Source organism: Anser anser (genome assembly GCF_964211835.1).
Source record: "Anser anser genome assembly, chromosome: 21".
In the NCBI taxonomy this organism is placed as follows: domain Eukaryota; kingdom Metazoa; phylum Chordata; class Aves; order Anseriformes; family Anatidae; genus Anser; species Anser anser.
The window spans coordinates 2576831-2593980 of NC_139742.1; the positions used below are offsets into that span (position 1 = coordinate 2576831).

The 17150-nt window shown below is 39.9% G+C and overlaps 1 protein-coding gene across 1 annotated transcript in view; it reads left to right on the plus strand.

The window, feature by feature from the left end:
* PNPLA7 (patatin like domain 7, lysophospholipase) overlaps window positions 1-17150 on the plus strand; it is a 130114-nt gene that overhangs the window by 17905 nt on the left and 95059 nt on the right. Inside the window, exons 9-16 of the mRNA XM_083807288.1 lie at window positions 1919-2047; window positions 3483-3563; window positions 4623-4767; window positions 5312-5404; window positions 9481-9581; window positions 10456-10614; window positions 15283-15360; window positions 16155-16360. Of these exons, the coding sequence (XP_083663414.1) occupies window positions 1919-2047; window positions 3483-3563; window positions 4623-4767; window positions 5312-5404; window positions 9481-9581; window positions 10456-10614; window positions 15283-15360; window positions 16155-16360 (992 nt within the window). The remainder of the gene's footprint in view (window positions 1-1918; window positions 2048-3482; window positions 3564-4622; window positions 4768-5311; window positions 5405-9480; window positions 9582-10455; window positions 10615-15282; window positions 15361-16154; window positions 16361-17150) is intronic.

The window sequence follows — 17150 nt, forward strand, 5'->3', positions numbered from 1 at the left end:
GCTGTTCTTTGGAGAAAAAGGCTGCTGCATCATTATCCGTTATTATCCTTAAACTGGTTTTCTCAGAGACTGTCAGCACTGCTCTATCCTCCAACAAGCACTGTTCAGGGGGAAGCCTTTTCTAGGTAGAGTGTAGACTATATAAATGTGATATAACAGTGCTTATTTTGCCCTTTTGAGTAACTGTTACGGAACACTATTAAACTTAATGCTTATCCTTTGTCCAGCAACTAAAGACTTAATAGGCATCTTTAGTTTTTCTTTGTGTATTTCATGTAGAGCTTGGTAGAAAATGCAGTTGATGGAAAGCATAGTGATCTATATTTAAAAACAGAATGTGTATATATATACATATATATATATCTTTTGTCTATAATGAGAATACCGAAGGATGACTTTGTTTAAAGCTGAGCTTTAAACTGACCTGTAAAAGAGGGATGTTACATTTATTTTGGGTACAGTGAAAGCACAGAATTGTCATTTGTTGATTTCTTTACTTAATTAAAAGAAACTCAGGAAAACTTCGAGAAGGCTTTACACCATAGCTCAAAGATGTTTAAAACTTCAAATCCCTTTGGAACTTGAAAATCAAATCTATTAATATCATCCCCAGATTTTATAAAAAGGTCAGCTGAAGTTAGTGTAATTAAGAAATTGGTTCCAATTAATTAAATTTTATTTTAGAATCTGCTTCATCGTGACTTCCAGACCAGCAAGGCAGACAGAGCTGTAGCTTTATTTTCCAGAGTGGTTACAGTCGTACAAAATGCATGTTATTTGGCATTGCTATATGTTTAAGGCAGAAATTCTTTTGCAATGATTGTGTTTAGCTGTTTAATGTCCTTGAAGACTTGCAGATCTTTTCGTTTGTAATCAGCATTTGTATCTGTGTGCCTAGCGTCTGAAAATTTTGCCTCCTGCTGCTTAGGAGGAATGAAAGCTTCAGAAGCTGTAAGGTGACTGTGAAGTAGAAACTGTATTTCTTCCTTAGTTAATGCTCTATCCCACAAAAGGACTCCTTTTATCTTAAAAATATTGGATAGATAAATGTTTCTAGTATTGGTAAATGAATTCATGGGTGACAGATATTCTTTTCTGCCTTTACTGAGGAGATGCAAGGGATGTTGTATGGAGTTTTTTATGCAAGTGTTTGGCAGTAGATTTTTGTGGATATCTGTTCTGATTCAAGGGGAAAGTCCTGAAACATAGGTTTGTCTTATGGTATAAAAATCTGTATTCTACCACTTAGTTTTATCTTTTTTTGGCTTGTTAATTCTTCATCTATTCTTCTAGCAAGCCAGAATGGTATAGACCTGATTTGTATGAAGTAAAGTGAAGCTGTTTGGCTTTGTCATTTGGAATATTGTATGTACATGGTGTTCTGTTTTTTTTTTTTTTTTAAGAAAACAAGGAGTCTGCCTGTTTTTTGTCATACTGCGTTCTCTGCATAAGAACTACTCTTTAGTTTTTTTTTTCTGATTGTGCAAGTCTAGGATTGTTATTGTACTGACGACCAAGTGATTTGCTGCAGATAATAAAATCAGCAAAACCTCTTCTCTGTGCTGTTTTGAATAGCTGGGAGTTAAAATACTTTTAAAGCCTGGCTTTGCCTGTAACAAAACTGTAACGGAGTTGACAGACTAGCCAGTTCCCCTTAACCTGATACACCTTCTCATAGCTCTTATTTCCCCTACCTCTGTCTCTGTTTAACGCTACTGAAATTGCCTGTGTGAATTCACCTGACCATGCTGCCCTCATTACACCAGCCTTAGGTCCCGGAGCATAAGTTCAAGGCTATTTGTGGCCAGATGATGTCTTTCAAGTGTATACAATATCAAAGTAGAAATTTGGGAAGCAATTGGGAAGAACCGTGGCAGGTTAACAGTGGAATAAACTTGTGTCTGATGCTTTCTATTAGGGTCACCCTGCTCCGTATAAAACAGTCTCAGCCCGAGCAGCCGTTCCATCCACTATATTGCGACTTCCAGCGAGTGCCTTTCAAGACGTCTTCCAGAAATATCCTGAAACTCTTGTTAGAGTGGTACAGGTAAGCTTTATTGTTAAGTAGAATTAAAAACCAACAGCGACAACACAAACAAACAAAACACAGACAAAATCAAAACAGAAAATCCACTCATTTCAAAGTTATAAAGAAGGCATTTTAAGGTTTGGCAAGCTCATCCTTTTGCCTATATGGAACTGTTCATTGTAGCTTTTTCTCAAGATTTGAGTTAGTTTTGTTATTCCTCCCACTCTTAGAGCCCTAGACTTACTGGTATCGGCATTAATCATGTATAGTAAGAAATAATTCTTGTATGCTTACATAGAATCACTTTCTGCATGCGATAGCTCCTCACATCAGCCTGACCTGCTCTGTAAGCTCCAGGCGTGGTGAAATGTCCTGGCTTGGTCTCTGCATCATGGTAATGCCCCGATGGATTTCAGAGCATCACAGTAATGCTGCAGCAGGGTTTCAGAACGACTTAGAGCATGGAAAGGACAGCTGAATATTCCTAAAAAGGACTGACATACCCTCAGAAGCTGTTTGTTGAAGGGTGATGCTTTGCCAAACTAACGACATTCAGTCTGATGTGAATTTCTACTTCAGAAGCATATGTCAACACCTGAGGAAGAGCTATGCTTTGTATTACAGTTGAAGTTCAGCTTCCCTTGCTTTGCAGGAACTTGGTCTTCAAGTGAGTACTGCAGATCCTGCAAGTGGAAGCTAGTGCAGGGACAAGATGCTCTGTACTAATGGTTTCAGTTTGGCGTTTGTTGAGTGGCTCACTGTCCTGCGGGTGCAGTAGTCAAATGCATACACGTGACCTGATCCATCATTTTGATCTGTTCTTTTGATTTTCTTTCAATGCTGATTTTTTTTTGTAAACTCTTCTGGTATCCAGATGATTTATGCATGCATTATGATTTATGAATATACACATGAACCTCCTAATACTGGTGGTTGAGGAGAACAGATCGTTATAGCAATTAAACTTGCTCCATGAGAGCTGATACAAACGAGAAGATGGCGTAAGAGTAGGAATAAGCTGCCAGAGCAGAGGAAGGTGAGGCAGCAGTGATGTCGTATGCCAGTTTAGACTGTTTGTAGAGCAGTAGCACAGACTTTATGGGGAATGCTGATTTTTTTTTTTTATGAGAGAAATACAGCAGTGAATGCTTTTATTTCAAGGCATGCTTGTTATTAATGTTTACAGGAAAAACAAAAATTATTTGGTGTTTGGATGTACAATTTTTTTTTCCTCTTTCTGTTAAGTGACTGTAAAGTCTTTGGTAAACCACTTTAATCCATCTTTGCCTCAATTTGTCAACTGCTAAAAAGGAATTTCAGCTTGCATTGTTAAAAGGTGCAGTCTGTGTTCTTTAAAAAGTGCCTTCAAGTACTCTGGTTCATGGCTGTCTTTAAATGCAAGAATGAATGTGAGAGAATGCTGAATCCATTCCTATTGCCCCTTGATTTCTAGATCATCATGGTAAGGCTGCAGAGAGTGACATTCCTTGCTTTGCACAACTACCTTGGTCTGACTACTGAGCTCTTCAACTGTGTAAGTTTGGGGTACATTTTATTTGCTGTTATGCAGCCTGGCAGTGATCAGGCACTGAGAGGTTTTGCTCGTTTCAGAACATTGTAAAGTAAATGTTGCACTTTAGTTTAATCATGACAGTACTTGAGAGGTAAGGTACTTGTAACCAGCCCATAAAATTTCCCCTGTGCTTATGCCTGGGGAATTGAAGGGGTGAGGAGGATAAAATTTAAAGTTTGAAGTGTGTCACTTCTGGTTCTGCACAGGCTTCATTATATTTCAGTAAGTTCTGGCCTGTGTTAATGGCACTGAGACACTTCAATCTGTAGTAGTTCCAAGGATGCTTCTTGGACTGTATCTTGAGAATGAAGTTGCCTTTGAGACTGATGATCTACTATCACCGCATGTCTAGTGCAGAAACTATGTAACTTGCGTTATTTTCAGTGTATCTTGTGACAGCTAATTGTCAAGCAGCAGCTCTAAAGTATGTGAGTGGGTATTTTTGGGAGATTGGAACAAGATTGATCATATATCTGTGAAAGAAAACAAACAAACAAAAACTCCCTCAAATGATGCTTGAGCTTTTGACAATGGAATACCGAAATGATTTGGTGTAGTTTTTATCTTGTTTGCACCTTCAGCATATGGACTCAGCCCATAATGTTCACTTTACCTGAAATGGTCAAGGCCGTATTCCTTGTACTTCTTGCCTCATTAACAGTGTTAATATTGCAATGACTGGGAATCTAATAAATTCCTCTGCTCATCTGGTTTAGAGCTATGTTCTTACTAATCTGCCTTCAGAAGCTCTGTCTAGTTAATGGGAATATTGGTTTTGTTGTAAGGTCATGGGATGGTGATTTAAGTAAGAGGGAGCTATTTTTTTCTGTGTTGTATGACTAATGAAATCGTGAATGCAGCTTTAAGGCTACTATGAAATAGGTATCTGAAGTAGGAAAGGGTAAAGTATATCCTTAGTATACCTGTAGAACCATAGTAAAATGTTTGTTTCTCAGAAGATGTTGAAGCAAATGGCTGGGTGTTTGTTTCATGTTTGCATTTTCACCTTGCTTTTTGCAGCAAAGCCAAGCCATCCCACTGATCTCTGTGGCAAGTGTAACGTCTGGAGGAAGTTCAAGCAAAGCAATAAAAAGACAAGTGTCTAATGCACCAGAGGAAGAGCGTGGAGAAAAGTTTGAAAAAGCTGGGGAAGCAATGGAAATAGGTATTGTTTCTGGAAATGGGTAGAAACTATCCTTTGTGTCGGTCTTCTGTTGTGCTATTCATCAAAGGACTTTTTATTTTATCAAAACAGTTAGGGATTGTCAACTACCAGTTTCAGGTTTGAAGTCTTTGGACAGTCCTCAGTTTTAATAGATTACTGCTGTGTTGTTAAAGATATCGGGAGTGGGAGGGAGAAATAAAAAGTGGGTCCTAATGTTGACCCCATAGGAGAAGCTGCAAAAATTCTGCACTCTAGATAATAGCAGAGGAGTCTCTGGATGTGAGTAGGCTTTTGTGCTGAAGTGTCAGTGTGGAAGCTCAGCCTAGGAAAATAGTGTGAGCTGAATTTTTCCTCTGAATCTGGAGAGGGGAAAAAAATTAAAAGCAGGAGGCAAGTGTAAACATTGTTTAATATTGGTATTTTAGAATGCATTAAAGGCTGTATGCAAGGGTTTGAAAGGGGGTAGTGAGAGGTTCTTGCTCTCAGTGAAACTTTATTAGGGGAGTCCCTTGTGTTTGTGTAACTTTTTGTTTCTAAACTTCAGATACATTGAAGATTTCTGGTACAGAAAGCACTGAGCATGTTTTCAGAAGAAGCTTTTCTTCACCTCCCTATGCGGGGTCTGCAGAGACTCCTGGTAAGTAGTGCTTGGGAAAACTGTGGGACATATGTAACGTATCTAATCTTATAGGGTAAGATATCTAGTTATGTTAAATAATCATCATATAGTAGTACTGCTTCCTAACTCATTTGAAACATAAGTTTTAAAAAAATCTGTTTTCTGAAATAACAAATGAGCTTCTATCCAAGAGAGCATTTTCTTGATGTCTTTATTAGCAACTGGGAACGTGCAGTCATTTGGCTACTGAGAGACCTGCAAATGAAGGACTTTTATTTGTTCTTGTAACTGAAACCAAGTAAGCTACATATGCTGTCATCTTTCATGCAAAAGATTACATACGGTTCTTGCTTGGCTGATTGTCCCAAAGAGCACATAACATGACTCTGTTGCTTTTAGGAGAGTGTTGTTGGAGTGGATAATAAAGGTGATTTATCACTGAATGCTCTGAGACATTTATGAGGCTGAGCTGTTTTGATGCTGCAGTGTTATTACAGTGAACTTCAGTCATCTGCGCTGTAGCCATCTTTCTCTGAGCAAGTGATTTGGATTGTCTTCATATTCAGGGTAGAGAAACTGGAACTTCTGGGATGAGTCCTAGAAGGAAGGCATCTGTCTTTAGTTAGCTGAATAATAGACTAACCATCTTGAGAGAGTTGTAAGGTCAGGCTCAGATACTGTAGTGATTATGGAGGTACTGTTAATGTAGAGGTAATAAAGCTTAATCATCAGAATAAAGGTATTTTGGATACATTACAGGGTATGTGTTGCTTATGTTGGCTATTAAATGGTTTTAGGAGATAAAAAAGTGCATGAGGGGTTAGAGAATAGGGAGGCGGGCTGAGGGGAGCCCTCGGTGTTGAGCCTTTCCCCATTGTAAGGTTTCTTATGCTTCTCGCTAGCTAGTTAATGGTATGTATAGTAGAGAAGAAAGGGTAGTAGGTTTTCTACCATCTTGCTTAATTTTTAACAATAGTGAGTCAATTCACTTCCTCTTCATTTCTGCTATGCACATGTACAATGTCCCAGTTACTATTTTGGATAACTTCTGTGTTACCGTCCAGAGGGATGGAGAAGCAGGATATTGGCTAGTGGCTATTGGCTACTAGACCATCTCTGGACTAGGGAAACAAAGGGAAAATATTGAAGCGGTTTGTGCAAGATTGGCCTTTATTTTCATGTGTTAGGTTGCTTTGCACTATGCATTTGCAAATGTACCAGCAGACATGATTCGTTGGTAAATTAAGTAATGCTTACTTGAGCCTTGGAACGTAGCCATTTTTCCCCTAAGCAAATACAGTAAAGTGAAATCTGCCCATGCAGCCCAGTAACATTTTTAAGGTGGGGTCCTAGAAGCTTTCACGTGGAAGGATTCCTGCATACTTAACAGTAGTGCTGTCCATTTGTCCTTCCTCTCCCCTTTTGTGTGTCATAAGAGTTATGTCAGGGTACACAGAGCTTAGCAGGGAGACAAAATTAATTTTTACTGACTGAAGAGAATATCTAATTGGGTAATTATGATTCGCTTCAGTTAACGGAGCTGATTTCCGTTCCCTGCATTGAGGTTATGGTCACCGCTTAGTTTGCACTGAAAATATCTTGATGGCTGTAATAAAAAGATTGAGATTCTGTTTCAGATTTTATTCCACTGCCATGCTGTGTATTCAGGCTCCATGGGAATATTGATTATGTTGACTACTGATTCAGAAAAGAGAGAACTGTCTTTTATTAGTCATACAGGTGCTATTATCTCAGTATCTCTTTGATTTGCTTGGCTGATTAGAATTAACAAAAATGCTAAAAATGATTTTGGAGAAAAACATTTTTTGCATCATTTTGCTCCTGGGGCTGGGGTGTGATTTTTCTTTCAATCTTTGGATAGCTATCTAACTTGAAACGTAGCAGTTAATGTAGGTGAGGGTGGTAAGTGGTGAAATACAATCCTGCCAGCTTGTGCTAGTCTTTTTTTTTAAGTACACAGATGCTTTATGTGGACAAAGGTGCAATTAGGCCATGTGGAGTATCTAGGCTGGTGGACAGAACAATTAGACGAACTAAAAGCAGTGCGATGTTTTGTAACTGATAGCCTCATCAGTGTTATCACTCCTGGAAATAAGTGTTCCTGACTTAGCTTTTTAAGGCTAAATAGCAGTTATCTTGTTTTTATTACGCTTTATTTTATCAAGAAGAGAAGCCGATTTTTCTTTCTTCAAAACTGAAACCCTGACCTACAGCATGAGTGCAGGAGCACAGGACCACCTGTGTTAGGAGAAGCAGGTAGTTGTGAGCTGTTTCCTCAGAAGGAAAGAGGCAGCTGAATTGCTGCCAAGGAACATGTCAGTTGCGATTGTTTTTGCAGTGACTTCCATACCAGCAGTGTGTGGGATACCAGTGAGCATGTGTTCATCAAACAGGATCGCATTCCACTCTTGAGTTTCCCACTGCCTTCTGCTCTTTTGAGTCAACAGTTCTAGTTAAAGCTTGTTCTGCTGTATCCTTTCTAACTCCCTTTTGAGCAACAAGACGGTTTAATTAATCACTGTGTGGGAAGCTTGTATCTGTGACTGAGATAAAGGCTTCTGCTTTGAATAGAAGTCTAGTAGACATCCTTTCACTCTTAAAATGCCTCCTCTTTCTCCTCTCTGACTTTTAATATACAGAGCTAAGCAGAGGATGCCCTTCATGCCTACGTGACCGTTATCTGCTTATTTAGGTTTAAAGTGGGAAGTGTGTGTTTAGATTTAAAATGCACTTGATGTATCGGGTCTTAGTAATTATGCTGACGCTGTGCTTTGTTGGGCAGTGTAACTGACGGGCAGTCAAATTAGCCCATATAGACTTCCACGCTGCTATTTCTAATATCCCAGCACATTTTGTTTATAACTAAATTAGGGGCTTAAAAGTTGCACTACAGATCTCTGGTGTGTATGAAACTCAGTAGCATGAAGAGCATGTTTTCTCGTTGTATGATTTGTAAGTTTTGCTGTTGGTAATCTTTGGGCCAACTTACTGTTTTTTTTGTGGTTTTTTTTTTTGGAGGTTGACTGTTACTTAATGTTATAACCTCAGTGACCATGTGCATTTCCTACATGCAAAGAGTTGTTCATGTTTGTAGGCAACATGGAAAGGAGTATTCTCAGAGAGGTCTGAATCCCTGGTACTGTTGGAATCTCCTTGTCTGAGCTAGGGCAGAGAGAGGTTGCTTTTCTGAAAACAGTATATCTTTGAGATATTTTTGGACATTGAAATATGACAGAAACAGTTATAGGTTTATTTGTTAGAGGAAACTGCCTTCTCTGCATCTTTCTTAACTATTTCACTGAGCTGAACTTTTGTGTAAATCATGAGGCTGATATGTGGGTAATTAGTTTCCCAGTTACATTTGTTATTGATTATCTGAGATAAGTTCCCAAAAGGTATTTGAGACAGCCAAGGAGCTAATATAATATGTATTAAAAATTAGGAAGTAAGGAATAGAAGTTGTTAGTGACTTCAAATTTATGAATGAAGTAAGTGAAACCCACAAGAGAAGTCCTTATGCATCCCTGAGAATGCAAAGACCACTGAAAGTTTGGACAAGCTGAAGAAAAGATCTGAAGTAGCTTTTAGGCATGATGGGAAACAGGGGAAATGCTTTTCATTGAGAAACTATGGGGATGTTCATAATGTTCTCTCTATGAAAGCTCTTAGAACATTTTTGTACCCATTATCTTTTTTGGTTTAGAGAAGAGTTTGAAAGCATCGCTTCCTGGAAACCATGAGACAAATTTGTCAATTAAGTGGCGTTTCCTGACAGTCTTCAAATCTGAAATGACTCTCTTTTGTTTAGCCCAAATTAATTACCACACTGCACAAGAATGGATGTGGGAATGTTGGGACATATTGTACATGTGAGCTCAGATGGGAAGCTCTAAATTTCCTACCAGACCTTCCAGGTCAAACAGGAGTAGGAAATAAATTAGAGCATGACGATGCCACTTCCTACTTAGTCCTCAACTTCAGAAACAACAACAAAACGGTTGCTAGAGTTCGTATGCTACTTGGCATTTCTAAGAATAATAGATGTACTTAAAAGAATTTTGTGTTGCTTGTAGGTACCTCCAGCAGTGCTAAGTCAGACATGGACATGGCGTACGAAAGAGCCAGAGTGCACTTTGGCTCGGAGGAGGCTGCTAGCAGTCCTGCTGTGGGCAAGGTAGGTTGTTTCTTTTGGAGATTCCAGCGTGTTTCATGCATTGTGCTTCCTTTGAGCAATTTCATTGTATTCATCTCTGTATGAATTGTGATGCTTGGTCATCTTGTATTGGTTTCTTTTAAGCTTGCAGTTGTTTCAGCAGATTTTTGGTGACTGTTCAGTTTTTTTAGTGAAGATTTTTAGTTAATCTCCTTGACCCTGTGGAGATTCCCTTGGCAAGTAATGCGAAAGGCATTGCTGCAACATCTTGATTTTTAGATTATTACCATCCTTTGACTCATGGAAAGGAAGCCATCGGACCATGTTGTATTTGTGAGACCTACTTAATAGGAAGGAATTAAAAACTTGTATCAACCTGTGAACTTCCTGTCAGGCTTTCAATTGTGATTTATAAACCCATTTTCCTTTTTGTGGTGTACTTTTTTTTTTTTATGAAGGCTGACCTGGAAATTAAGAGCACAGAAATGCTCTTGTATTAAAGAACTCAAACCAAAATCAGAAAAGAAAAAGAACCTGTGACTCAGCTTTACCTCAGTGGATATTTTGTCTTCTCCATCTTTGTATGCTGTGTTGATGGAGTTTTAAGTCTATCAATTTGGCAGCTGCCCAGGTTGTGTAAAGTCTTATCCTTCTTTCTCACAAGCTGTGTTGAGTAACTTTATTTCACTCGAGTGTCAAGCTTTGCAGGAAAAAATACAAAGACTATACAAAAAAAAAAAAAAAAGTTATTTGCAAACAGTTGCTTTTTTGGAAACCTTTTTTAGGCCACCAGTTGTGGTGGATGGGGGAGCGTAGGTGATGGTCAAAGTATTTGCCGGTTAGGTGCCAATTATAACATTTAAAATGCTACGACTTGTGTATCTGTTCTTTGCAGTCGATATTGAAGAAGACTGTGACAGTGACAGAAACTCCTTCAGCAGTTTTCCATTATACTGATCGTGAGCTTGCTGCGCAAGAATCCTGTAGTAGCAAGCCTATTGATGCCATCTTCGAAGCAGCAAAGAAAGACCTTTCAACCTTGATGAAACTTGATGTAAGTTATTGCATGAAAAAATGGCCTTGTTCTTGCTTTTCATCTCATTCTGCCAGGCATTGAAGAGTAAATTGCCTCCCAAATATGCTTAGAGACTAGCTGAATGTTTTATTCTCCAGTCTGTTGAAGTTATTAGCAGGACTGAAATAAATCAAAATTATTCTGCCATTTGAAAAGCACATACTGAAATGCACTGCATGAATCTTTTCTCACTGTGTACACATTTATGCATGTGAGAAGTAAGCATGCAATTTCTGCTGCACTGTAATTTCATGCTCTTGTATACTGTGTGAAGAAGTTACGTAAAGGCATTCAGGCGATAGTTAAATCTGTTAATCCTGTTGGCATTGCATCTAAGTGCCTCATTTGATTTCAGAATTGAATCTCTGTATTTGGCTAGTGGCTGAGTGCATTTCGCAACAGAGTGACTGTGCAATGCCCATTGCACGTTTTAGGTGTCTGATGCCCTCGCAGTTGTCATTACGGAGTTCAGCCCTTGCTTCTTACCTCTGTGCTGTAAGAATGAACAAAACTGTCTGTTTTCATTGTTCCTGTGATTCCAGCTGCATTTCATTGCATCACTTCAGAGTTGTATCTGTTCATGCAGCTAATCATGCAGTTTGGGAAAATTGTACAGCTGTCTACATCACTCATAGATACCCTAGTTTTATTGCAGTGTATGTTTCAATAACTCAAGTCTATTGATGCTGCCAGAGGCTTTGGCACAGCTGCTGCAACCTCTGCTTCTGGCTTAAGAACTCTCACCAAACAACACCTGCTTTGGTGTTAGCTAGAACTTAAAAGACTTTACTTCTGGATCCTCACATTCCCTGCAGATTTCTAAACTATTTCTTTCACGAGTTCAAAGTCTTGATCATGATCTTCCAGCTACAGGTAGTAAGGCTTGAAAAACATGCTCTATGTTGTTGCTGATTTAACTAAGGCATGGGGCACTGTCTGTTAGTCTGCAAGCAGATGTGACTGTCGTGTTATGTTCATGTTCAGCTTTTCAAGCATTTATGTCAGCGTGAAAGGCTACAGCCTGTTCCAGAGGAAATTCTTGTTACAGATGGAGTGAAATAGGAATATATACTCTTTCATCTGTTCTATTCATAAAATTATAGAATCCTTTAAGGGTTTGGGTTGGAAGGGACCTTAAAGCCCATCTGGTTCCAACCCCTGCCATGGGCAGGGACCCCTCCCACCAGCCCAGGCTGCCTCCAGCCCCATCCAGCCTGGCCTTGGGCACTGCCAGGGATGGGGCACCCACAGCTCCTCTGGGCAGCCTGGGCCAGGGCCTCACCGCCCTCATGGTAAAGAATTTCTTCCTCGTGTCTAACCTAATCCTATCCTCTTTTAGTTTAAAGCCATTACCCCTTGTCCTGCCACTCTACTCCCTGACACAGAGTCCCTCCCGAGCTTTCTGCAGCCCCCTTTAGGCACTGGCAGGCCGCTGTAAGGTCTCCCCAGAGCCTTCTTTTCTCCAGGCTGAACAACCCCAACTCCCTCAGCCTGTCCCCATAGCAGAGGTGCTCCAGCCCCTTGATCATCCTCATGGCCTCCTCTGGACTCGCTCTAATAATTCCGTGTCCTTCTTGTGCTGGGGGCCCCAGAGGTGAACACAGGGCTCCAGGTGGGGTCCTAGAAGAGTGGAGCAGAGGGGGAGAATCCCCTCCCTCACCCTGCTGGCCACGCTGCTTTTGGTGAAGCCCATGGTACGGGAGGCTTTCTGTTCATGGTAAGGCTGACCTCAGACTCCGCTTATGAAAAAAGTTTGTGTCCTGTGTACAGGTGATGGCTTCCTGTTTAGCACTATCAGATCACAAGCAAAAATTCCAAAATCACCGAAGCTCCCAAGTGCAACAAATTTGTCTTTGAATCTATATTAAATTTCTCAATAACTGACAAGTAAACAGATTAGAGTTGAAGTTAATTGGAGTAGTATCCTTGAAATGCATCATCTAGCAGGCAATGTTTTAGCATGAAGATGTAAGCAATAATGAAATAAGGTAGGCTTTTCCAACCCTGATACTGTAGCAACAGTTTTTTACATAAGATGGTAAGAATCTGGTGGAATGTAGCTAAATGCTAGAAGCTTCATTTAAAGGTCAGTGTTGATTTTTTTCGTATGCAGTATAGCAAAAGTTGGTTCTACAGGCAATGGAAGAAAAATCTTATTCTGTGTAAAATTTATATTTAATATACTTACGTCAACGAAGACAACTAATTCTGTAAGCTTTTCTTAATTCTCTTAAATTAGCTCAGATCTCTTATTTCTTAGTGGACTAGAGGCATTTTAAGATGTCGTTTTTGAGAGCAGCCAATCACAGTGAATAAAATCAAGATGCTTTGATGGCAGATGGTGCTGTTTTGGTGTGTGTGTGTGTGTGTGAGAGAGAGAGAGAGAGAGAGGGAGGAAGGGGTGGGGGTTATTTAATCTAGCAGAGTGGCAGTATTACTTCAAGTGACTCTTAGGTCATCATTCAAATGTTTTTCTTCTGTTTCAGATAGCTTGAATTCCTTGGGACTCTGTCATGAACTGTTTTCAATATGATATAACTCTCATATCAAAACTGTAGATAAAGCTGGAAACATGTGAGAGTTGAGCAATGTTGAAGGGCATATCTTCCGCATGAGTTATATGGGAGTTAATCCATTTCCTTTGACAAAAAAAAAAAAAATCTGTCCCACTTAATTACTGCTTTTGTTTATAAGTGGTTTGTGCTTTCATTTCTGCATCATAAACCACATCATAAACCTCTGCTAATTTATTATCTACTACAGTAACAGAGAGATAGACCCTTGCTGTGAAATGGATTCTGTTGTGTTAGCAACTTTCTTTATTAAAAGCTCCTGGCTGGGGGAGGGTGGTGGGGACCAGTGGAAGAAATGGTGTTTAGCTCAACCTCTGAAACCATGCGATGCTCAGCTTGGATTTGCTGGTCTCGCCTGCTTGAGAGAGAAAATGGATCTTGTCTGTGATCCTTGTTTGTCAACTCCTTTGTTGCTTAATTAATCAGAGTAGTAATGTCACAGAAAAGTAGGATTTCAAGGGCTGCTTGGAGTTCAGTTAGTCTCATCCCATGCCCCAGGCAGAACCAAATATTGCTAAGTCATTCCTGGCAGGTTGTGTCTAAGCTGTTCTTAATGATCTCCAATGACGAGGACTTCACAGCTTTGTATGCGATCTATTTCAATACTTTGTTACAAAGATTTTCTTCATGTCTAAGACTAGCAATTTTTAGAGGTAATGCAGCCAAAAAAAGCCACTGGTGGTTTATAAGGAGAGCTGATTTGGGAGCTCGTGAGTCCTTTCTGTGGGATACTTTCATAATTAAAAACTTTAGGTAATACTACACAGACATAAATGTGTAAATATAGGGGAAAAAAATCAGAAATTAGTTGAGTTGATGTTGCTGAACTGAAATATTTTGACAGGTGCTTGTCAGGTTCTTATATTGGATATGTTCCCATGAAACAGATTGGTTTCAATAAAACTATTTTTTGGTGAAAATCTGTTCTTTTTATCAGCTGTAGGTGTAACAGAAAATTCTGATTTATTTGCTCTATTTTTCCAACTGAAGATTAAAGAAAAACCTGGCGTAGCAATTACAATGGTAAAATGCTTGCACCTCTGCTGCAATAAGGTTAACGACTGGGGGCAAATTCTGCTGTATGCACGCACCGAACTGCATCTTCCTGGGCTTGTAGCTCTGCTTCTGCTGTGAGGTGCTGCGAAATGTGACTCAAGGGTCGGGATTTGACGCTGTCTATTCTGTTGGTGATACCAAAATGTTGAACTTTTGAAGATTTGCTGGTTTGGGGAGGTTTGAGCACCTTGCTGAAGCAAAGACGGGCTGAAGCATTAAGATTTGGCACTGACTTGGGCATGGGATACCAAACTGGATGGGCAGCTCCTTGAGGTGAAAGAACCCGGAGCCTGGCTGCTGTCTGTGTTGGGCATTTAGGATCCTGCTGGTGTCCGCCTTTGGAGCTCGGAAGGAAGTTTCTGCTCATCAGGCATGCTCAGCCCCTTGCCATTGCAAGGGTTTGGGGTTGAGGTCCAAACCAAGGGCAGGGTTTTGGTGACCCTCCTTCCCATGCACTCTTCAGAGTCAGAAGGAAAATTCCTGCTCTCCGGTCAGATTCACGTGAGAATTTCGTAGCTCACGGGAAGCCTTTGGTCCACAATGCACATGGAAATCTGTTGCATGTGCACAGCACAACTGAGCTGTGTGACAAGGGAAGGGCTGGGACGAAGGCAGTGTTGGCTCATCATGGCCAGCTCCTCCGTGATGTAGACAGTCTCTTCTGGTTTCACCTTCCTTCAAAAATAACATCATATTTTACAATTTTCATGGCAGCTGGTGCAGGTCTCTTTTCATAAAATACTCTTCAAGAGTCTGGGGGGAGAAATGAAAAATATAAAGTCATTTAAGATACAAGTTAGGTCAATTGAAAAGAATTAAACATTTATTTTTCCTCAAAGAAATAATTGGTTAGAGAAATAAAGAAACTTTGTACCATATTTTGAAGAGATATATGTACTTTAAGACAACACCTTTCACTAATTGTTTTTTATTTGCTTTATTTGAATGCTTCCTCACCATGGATTATTACTGGTGCACCAACAATTAAATTGTATCCCTCCCCCCCTTTCTTCTCCAGGATCCTTCGCTGTTGAATGGCAAAGTGACGCTGCATCAGGTTACTGCTGGGACTGTGCTATCAAGGCAAGGAGATCAGGTGAGCAAGTATTCTCTGGGAGCAGAGAGGGGGACAAAAGAGTCTGGCTTGATCTCCAGCCCTGTCGCACGAGGGGAAAGGACACACACGTTGATTAAAAACACTCCACTGCCCCGTCTGCTCCCAAGCCTTCTCTTTTTGTGCTGAACAATCCCAGCCTCCGCCTCTTCTCAGATGCGGAGTAGCAGCATAGCCAGAGCTGCAGAGGAAATCTGGTAGTTCATTTTCAACTTTTTAGGTACCTTCCTGAGAAGGTATGGAGACTAAGCAGCTTTTTTGTATTGTTTTTTTTTTTTTCCCTTTTTTTCCAGGCCCTGCACTGCCAGCCTTCAAGATGTCATTCCATGTTATTTGTTTATAGCAAAGTGTATTCAGGATATAATAAGACTTATAATAATATTATGTAAATAGACAAGCTTATGCAAAGCAAGAGGCAGTTCCAAATACAATGCTTCCGTATTCTCCTTTGCTGAACTGTGATATCCCTCCTCATGCTGCAGTGATTACTCCATTATCTGTTTGCAATTTTGTTTTTATTTCTTGATCTTACAGACACAGCCTTTATTTTTCATAACCATGCAAAGAGAAACACATTTTTCAATATTGTGGCTACTTAGTTTTAAATATTCATAACCTTTTAATAATTCACTGTTGTGTCTTATTTTATCGCCTAATTGTTTAAAAGCTGTAGAGAGCTTTCTGGAAAACAGATTGGTCATGATAGTACTGTCATTGCGATAATTGCTTTTAAAATCTGTGGGGATTTTATTGGGCTCTGTCTCTGTTTTCTCCAGGATGTTAATGTTTGCTTCGTGGTCTCGGGGATGCTTCATGTGTACCAACGGAAGATAGACTCCGAGGAGGACACCTGCCTGTTCATCACCCATCCAGGAGAACTTGTGGGACAGCTTGCTGTCCTGACTGGGGAGCCCCTGATTTTCACTATCAAGGCTAATCGGGACTGCAGCTTCCTATCTATTTCGAAGTCCCATTTCTATGAGTGAGTTCTGCCAAGGAAACGTTTATTTTTATTTTTTAAATCTATTTTATGGCCCTTTTGATTAAATGTGAGTGGTGGATATATGTGCGGTGCAGCACTGCTACCATACATCGTGTTGTAAACCAGATAATGTATGTGAGGATTTTAAGTACTGAGGTGAGCTCTGACCAATCTGTCAGATGGGTTTTTATCTTCAGTATGAGGTAATGCAGGGAACATACTAATATTAAATGGCGATTATATCTTCTTTGTTCCAGGTTTATAGAACACTTAACCCAATGGGGTGTGATTTATGACCTGAGATTCATAGATTTCATAATGCAAATAAGAGAATCTGGCCAGAGTCCGTCTTTTCTGGGTTAAGCATTTCTTTGTCAGGCCATTTCTCTCAAACGCAATATTCTTTTTTGCTGGAGAACCACATTAGTTCTGTTTCTGACCACAGTAATCAGCCCAGGCTGCTGGATATGTTGTGAGTGATAGGTCTTGGTGTAACCGGAGGTTACAATGCTCACTGATGGAGCAGGTCAAAGAATAATGCCCCTGTGCGAGATGGGTGGTACCTTTTTGGAAGTAATGCGTGAGTTGACTTACAGCTTACAGGGTGATATAGGCGTTTATTAATTAAGAAAACACCCAGACACGCTCACCACTGCTAAAATGACTGTGGCTAGTCTCATTGTCCAATATTAATGATTAATACTCTTGATTCTGAGCCTATTGTTAAGATTTAGTGCTAGTTCACACGTAATTTGTATCAAATACCTCTATTTCCTTTACTAAACTCCTT